This window comes from Arachis ipaensis, chromosome B1 (genome assembly GCF_059453495.1).
Source record: "Arachis ipaensis isolate K30076 ecotype BB chromosome B1, ASM5945349v1, whole genome shotgun sequence".
NCBI lineage: Eukaryota > Viridiplantae > Streptophyta > Magnoliopsida > Fabales > Fabaceae > Arachis > Arachis ipaensis.
In genome coordinates this window covers 152,062,176-152,070,176 of record NC_142436.1, presented here as the reverse complement: position 1 = coordinate 152,070,176, position 8,001 = coordinate 152,062,176, and the positions used below count along the sequence as shown (strand labels likewise).

At 27.4% G+C, this 8,001-nt stretch overlaps 1 protein-coding gene across 1 annotated transcript; it reads right to left on the bottom strand.

The window, feature by feature from the left end:
* Nucleotides 1–246: 246 nt before the first annotated feature.
* LOC107643115 (cytokinin dehydrogenase 4) lies at nt 247–4,891 on the bottom strand. Its single transcript, XM_016346693.3, has 5 exons — nt 4,133–4,891; nt 2,804–2,931; nt 1,919–2,182; nt 911–1,164; nt 247–729 (listed from the first exon to the last, which is right to left on the bottom strand). The coding sequence occupies exons 1-5, from the start codon at nt 4,761–4,763 to the stop codon at nt 441–443; spliced, it is 1,566 nt and encodes a 521-aa protein (XP_016202179.1). The 5' UTR covers nt 4,764–4,891; the 3' UTR covers nt 247–440.
* Between the last annotated feature and the right edge of the window lie 3,110 nt (nt 4,892–8,001).

The window sequence follows — 8,001 nt, the reverse complement described above, 5'->3', positions numbered from 1 at the left end:
ATCAAATCCGATTAAAATCTAATCGGTTCAGGTCTCATTTTCTTAAACCCGAGTTAACTTGAACCATAAATACCTCTTTTTATGGCGACTGTGTTTCTAAAAATGAAAGCGAGGCTGACAGCTATTAGTTAGAATAGGTTAGAAGCAGTTAGAACATCCTCTCTTATTTGTGAATGTCTATTATATGAGTGAGTATTGTAATAACTTGTAATGTAAGCAACATTATAAATATTTCTGCTACAGTTGTACTGTATAATAATCTGTAATTTATCTAATTCAATTCTTATATAATAATGAGAATATTTAGAACACCTATTTTACTTAGGTCACCCTAATTTTATTAGAACGGAAATAAACAACAACATATATCACAAAAGTACACTCTTTATTAATTTCGTAGAAGATGTTATGTTATGGAATTTAAAACATACCTATCTTGTTCAGTTAAAAATCCCTTGTCCCGGAGCCAATATTCTTTTAGGATCAAATTTATTTTTTGTGTCTTTAAAATTTTGCCACTTGGGACCAAAATGTTGAATCCATTCTTCGTGAGTTTTGTTTCGTGGAAGATATTGCTTGATTCCAATGCCTGAATCTTTACAAAATTCTAATATTTGATTCTTTTGATCATCAAATGTCTTCAATGTATCATATGTAACGGTTTGCAGAACACTCACGAGATAAAAGACTTGTTCATCAGGTATAGCCACTGACATTTTATCATTCCACCTGTGAATTATTAAATTTAATTTTAATGCATTATTAGTATAAAATAATTTTATATGTCTATCTAATTACGTAATATTATACGGCATAAATAGTTATACAAAAAATAGATATAATTATACAATAATATAAAATACTATCAGTGCATCAAAATTAAATTCTTAACTATTACGATAAAACTTACTTTGTTCGGTTCATGGGAAAGGCTAGTATGATTCCGTTGGCAGTAAGGTTTTGTTTAAAGATAATGTTCTTGAAAACCCCTTCATTTATATCTGAGATTCTAGATCCTGGAACAAAAATGTCCAACCAAGATTGAGGTCCTTCAGGAAATCCTCCTGGATTCTCAGAACTATGTAGAAAATTCTGGTACAACACATCTTTTTCATATTTAAATGTAGGAACATACTTTAACCCCGTTACCAAACGTTCAACAACCTATTTGAAAAACAATAAAGTATAGTATGTTTATTAGTATCTTAAATAGTAAAAGTGATTCTCAATAATAAATTAAAATATACAACAGACACGAGATAATACTTAATTTGGTCCCTAAACTTACACGCGAGTTTCAGTTTAGTTCCTGAGGTTTCAGTTGCCTCTATTTAGTCTCCGAAGTTTATAAACGTGCCTCATATTAGTCCCTGAGACTATTTTTTGTATAAAAACGTTAATAGAGCGCTGTTGTAGACTATCACATGTCACGTTAAAACTTGTAAAATGATGCAGTTTTGGTTTTGACATTTAAATGGCTCAAAAAGGCATCGTATTACTTATTTTGTTAGGTAAAATTTTAATAAACACCATTTAGGATGTTGTTTTTAGGTTATTTGAGTGCCAAAACCAAAACGACATCATTTTACAAAGTTTAGTGTGGCATCCGGCTGTCACGACAGTGTTTTGTTAAGGTTTGTACGTTGAAAATTGTTTTAAGGACTAACATGAATTATATTCACAAAGTTTGAGGGCTAAATAGAGGCAATTGAAACTTCAGGAACTAAATTGAGACTCGCGTGTAATTTTAGGGACCAAATTGAGTATTATCTCTAACAGACACACATGTCGTGTAAATATCAATAAATAGTGTCATATCCAAAATGTATTTAACACATATACAGACATAACAATTCAACAAAACATCCGCAATTCCTAGAGCTAAATAATAAATAGCCCATGATTAACAGTAAAGTACCTGATCAATTTGATCTTGAGTAGTGTTGTCGTAATATTTGGCAAGCTCCAAGACATAGAGGATGTTATGTTGGGCTAACAAAGAATTTATGCGAGGCAGATCTTGTGTTGGAAAAAAGGAAATAATATTCGGCCACTGATTTATCATAAGAAAACCTTCTACTGCATCGAATGCATTATCATTTCTTCCATTCAATGAAATTAAGTATTCTTGGTCTTTAGAATATGCAGAGAAATCACTGTAAAGCAAACGAAGCGACTTTACCTGCAATAATCTCAACAAGCGCATAATTTTTTTGCCTTTAATTTGTTGGTTAAAATTATATATTATAGTACTATTAATCAAAGTAATATGGTTTTTCTAAAATTTTGGGCAAGCAATTAAGTAAATATTAGTCAAAGTGATATATATATGTCCTAATTTAATTAATAAAAGATTAAATCTTCTAAAATTAAATTTTTTACCAACACTAGTCAACATTTAAAAAATTGAGTATTAAATTCTAAATTTTAAATTTAAATAGTATAAAAATAAGATATTAACTAAGTATAACTAATATTGATAAAAAGTATTATTTTCTGGTATTTTTTTAATAAAATTTAAATTCAAATATTACAAGTAACACTTTTGACATATTATGTAAAATGAAAGGTATTTAAAAAAATGTATGCACCAAACTTCTTTTGAATAATATATCTCCCTTGTATGTAAATATATAATAAAAATGATTTTATATTGACTATTTATTTATATGATCACATGTCAATAAAATAATATCAATGCAAATAAATAGATTTTATATCTATTATTTACTCTTTTATATGATCACATGTCAATAAGAACAATATAAGCAAATAGAATTATATAATGAAATATGATGCTTGCCTTTGTATAAGCAGGTCCTAAGGCTATTCTTGCTCTGGTTATTATTCCAAATTGACCTAAACCTCCAAGAACACCATAAAATAACTTTGAGTTCTTTTCTGCAGAACAAGTCTTAAGATCTCCTTTTCCTATAAAGCCAATAACCAACATCATTTATTGCATTTTAGTCACTAATCAATTATCACATATAGAAATGTGGATTTAGTATTTTTTTTTTAAATTCTATTATATTACTGTAAAAAATAGGCTTGATTATTTTGGTACTTAACTATTTAATTAAAAAATATATAAAATAAATATACACAAATACATAATAGTTAATTTGGATATTGATGTTTAGTATAAATTAAACATTATATTTTTTTAATAAAAAAATAGAATATACACTATCTTAGCTTTATATATACTTTTATTATTAATATTAAAATTAATTAATAATGTTTAAATCATAAAAAATATATAAAAAAATAGTAGAAGTATCATATTTCATAAATCAAATACTTCATTACTTTTGGTACACCCTATATGTGATGCTAGTGGCTGTTCTTTTAACCCCTTTCCAATCTTTCTTGTACTTTGCTTGTAGAGATTGAGTTAGAAATTTCGCTACATAAATTATTTTCATAATCATAAAAAAAAAATTCAATTATCTCTATACCTATTAGTCAACTCTTTTTTAACGATTAATTAAGCGGCTAACCACTTGCATTATATTGTATTGACTTTTATCATTTATTTATTACAAAAGTAAATGCTATCCACAAAATATATATATAAAATTTATAATTACATTTTTATTATATCTAATATTATTTAGTTATTTTAATAATAATTAAAAAATATAAAATAAAATAATTTTATATTTTATATCTTGTATTTAAATATAAATAAAAACTTACATGTAATTATCATGTAAAGTTGATAATTAAAAAACGTTAAATAATTTAATGTATTTAACTAAATTAATATTAAATTTTATCAGATAACTAACAGTCAACCAACTAATTACCAGCCTACTTATCATTAATTGGTAATTTTAACTTTATAAATTGTTATTAATTAGTAATTAATTTTTTTGGTTAGAAATTATTTACCTATATTTTTTATTAATATTTAATTATTTTCGATTATCAACTTCAGATAAAGATAACTACGTACACATAAATTTTTATAGATAGAAATGATGAAAATTTAGGTACAGCTAATTTCACATGAAGTTAATAATTAAAAGTTATTAAATAATTTAAATAATTTGACTAAATTTACATCTAACGACTTTCAATTATCAACTTAAATTGACTGCACTTAAATTTCTACCGATAGAAATACCTGTAATAACATCGAGCTCATAAACATTGGCAATCTGAGGACCAAACTTGAATGTTTGACCACCGACTCCGGCATTGACGAGGGTTCCGCCAACAGAAGTGAACAAATTATCAGTCCAAGACAGCGGTGTGAGTCCATATTCAAGTGCTGCATTTAACACGTCACTCCACACCTGTTCACCGCCCACGTCAGCATAAGAATTCCACAGATCCTTCTCATCGCGAAATATAACAACCCCCTTCCCGTGCCTGTAACCGTTTAGATGCGTCATGTTCACCACTATCCCCTCACGCGCCATCGCTTGTCCGTGAACCGAGTGTGCTTGCCCACGTGCTGCTATTGTGAAAGGGGTAGAAAGGGAATTTGACACTTTTATTAGTTCTGATATTTCAGTTATTGACGTTGGTTCAAGAACTGCCAGAGGCTTCTCGTGAATCGTAAGGCCGAAATCGGTTGAGGCGAGTGTAAGGGTAAAATTGTCACAAACTAGGTTATTTGAAATCTCCGTGGATGCATGAAATGCTGAACATGGATGATGTGTGGTTATTATTATTGCATTTGTGAGCATGATTATAACTAGATTTATCAGCAGAATCAATGAAACATTTTGAAGTATCGAAAACCTTGCCATTGTAAGTGTGATATTTGATCACTTTATTACACGCTTCGGGTATATATAAGTGTAAGAACGTCTTTCAATGGCTAACTGTGAATATAACTCATTTTATTTTTTAATTTAAACACTCTATCATGAGCGAGAAGAAGTATTTGATGACTCAATGGCTAAGTGTGAATATAACTTGTTCTATTTGCACACTCTATCACGAGCGAGCAGAAGTATTGATGAGATCGAACTTGACTAATAATACAAGGTAATATTGTTATCCAACTTGTTCTATATATACCTTATACTAAAGAAAGTTAAATCAATTCTTTTTTTTTTTAATTAAAGATAGGAGACTCGAATCCGCAACCTCTTAATTGAGTATGGGGAGACTATGCTATTTGAACTATAACTCATTGGCTTAAATCAATTCTTATATTTGTAAGAAAAGATGAATTATTATGGTGGTATTGATTAAAAGATAAGAATATAATAAATAAAAGACATATATCTATACCAATATATAATGGGGATATGGAAGTTTGGTATCCAAATCTTTCTTCCTATTTTGCCCCTATTTCTTTTTTAAACCAAAATGAGTTGACTCATGACAAACCTGTCAAACTGAACTATTTCTAATAGATGAAACTGACACCACGTACTCAAAAGACATAAAATTTTGAAATTAAATTTATTAAATGTATTTTTCTATACCAATATATAATGGGGATATGAAAGTTTGGTATCCAAATCTTTCTTCCTATTTTGCCCCTATTTCTTTTTTAAACCAAAATGAGTTGACTCATGACAAACCTGTCAAACTGAACTATTTCTAATAGATGAAACTGACACCACGTACTCAAAAGACATAAAATTTTGAAATTAAATTTATTAAATGTATTTTTCTATACCAATATATAATGGGGATATGGAAGTTTGGTATCCAAATCTTTCTTCCTATTTTACCCCTATTTCTTTTTTAAACCAAAATGAGTTGACTCATGACAAACCTGTCAAACTGAACTATTTCTAATAGATAAAACTGACACCACGTACTCAAAAGACATAAAATTTTGAAATTAAATTTATTAAATGTATTTTTATCTATAATAATTATTCATGAAAATTATTAAAAATTATTAAAAAATAAATAATTAATATAAATAACATTATACTACAATCATAATAATAATATAAATAAATAAATTACGTAAACAAAAAATTAATTATTTATGATTTTTTATTTACAATTTTTTAATAAGTACTTTTTATACATAATAGTCCATAATACAATAGTATATAAGTGATCAATATATATCATTATAGTTCAATAACTTATAATTAATAAAATATATTTATTTTATTAATAGTTATTTCAATGGGACAATAGTATTTAAAGTATCGAAATAATTAAATCTACAACACATGGTTTACATATTTTCTATGTCCAACATTTATTTTTTAAACAAAATTTACAAATAAAAGTGTACTCATTAATTAAATTTATTCCAATATATATATATACAATATACAATATATAATGGACTATACCAACGTATAATGGGAATAAAAAAATTTGGTACACAATTTTTTCTTACTATTTTATCCCTGCTTATTTTTTTATTTAGACACTGGATTCAATATATAAAAAAACTCTTACTACGTCCTCCATATTTCTTATTTTTTATTAAGGAAAGAATTTACTCCACGATAGAATGTCAAATTGATTCCCATCAACCCACGATATATTTTAAAACTGTAAAAAACTGCTACTACTACGTACTCGCTTTAAAAACTAACTCACTTTCAACTCTTAAGAGACTCTTTCCCTTTCAATCGTGTTCTCACAAACGTTTTTCCTCTGCATATTATTCCTATCTTTCTGACAAATAAAAATGAAAACTTCACGAAATCCACAGCCACATCAACGTCGACCTAGTTGGACAGATTATGCTAGGCGAAGAAGACAGAACATGACCGAAGAACAGAGACAACAATACCTGGCTAGAAGACGTGCAAGTTATCGGGAGATGATTCGACAAGGAAAACAAGTTACCATATCAACTGATACAAATAAAAATAGAAATTGTGTGCTTTTAAAGGTTAGCATTTATAATTTAGCATTAAGCATTTTTATTGTGTGCTTTTATAATTTAGCATTTTAAAGGTTTTCTATAGTAGTTTTACCCTCAACAGAATATAAAACAAATAAGGTTATGTTAATTTTAAAATGATGAAAAAAATATTTATTTGACAAATTTAAAGAATAAATGATATATTAATATCAACACTAAAATATGATATAAATAAGATCACGTTAAACTTAAAATTTAACAAATATAATCTAATAAATTTAAAGAACGAATAATATATTTTAAAAATAAAATTAAATTCTTCAAAACAATAGAAAAGCGGCTGAACAGGCACGTTAGTGCCTGTTGAGCCGCTAGTTATAATAGAATGAAAGACAACTGTTCTATTTTTTATCTAATTTTTTTAAATATTTTTTGAAGATTTTTGATGGGGTAAAGAAAGGGATTAAATCTATGATTTTTTTTTAATTTGATTAATTATACTTCAAACAAGAAAATAAAACTTAGCTTCTGTTCTATCTATAAGATGAGTTATGTAAGAGACAATTTTATTTTGTCTCATAAATCGTAAAAAATAGAATCAATGCAAGGAAAAAGAAAATGACATAATCATATATTCTGATTCAGTTGTCTTCTATAATGTAACCTACGTTCAGTCTCTATTATAACATTGGTGAAATTTTTACTATCATTTCATGTATTACATACATCAATTCCCAAGAATTTAACCTAATCCTGTCAAGGACAAATCAGATTTTAACATAAACTTGATTTGGCTATGTAACTTTTTAAACTCTCAACACACTAAGTGCTTATCCAACTTAGCAAGTGACACATAAGATACAAGATGCAAAATAGAAATACAATCAAAAGAGAGAAGAAATAAATCTTGGCTTTTTTTCTCCAAGTTCCTCTCTTTGACTTTTCTCTCAATAATTTTTTCTTAATACCTTACTTATATGCCTTTTACTATTGAATAGAAACAAAATAAGATTAAACATAGAAATAGAATAATCAATGATAGGCCATGAAGGGGATGATGTTGAACAACTCGAACTCTATATGCTGAACCCAGATTCTGAACTCTCAAATGTCGCTCTTCATCTTGACGGAATGCTTCCTTTAGTATAGCTAGGTGCAATGCTTCCAAGATTTCAAGCTTCAATTTATGA

Excerpts from the sequence above, each read along its gene's own strand:
- LOC107643115 (XM_016346693.3), bottom strand. The coding sequence starts at position 4,763 with ATGGCAAGGTTTTCGATACTTCAAAATGTTTCATTGATTCTGCTGATA. Across the intron at positions 2,183-2,803 it reads TAGGACCTGCTTATACAAAG|GTAAAGTCGCTTCGTTTGCT; the intron begins GCAAGCATCATA and ends AGATTATTGCAG. Across the intron at positions 1,165-1,918 it reads CTCAAGATCAAATTGATCAG|GTTGTTGAACGTTTGGTAAC; the intron begins GTACTTTACTGT and ends TTTTTCAAATAG.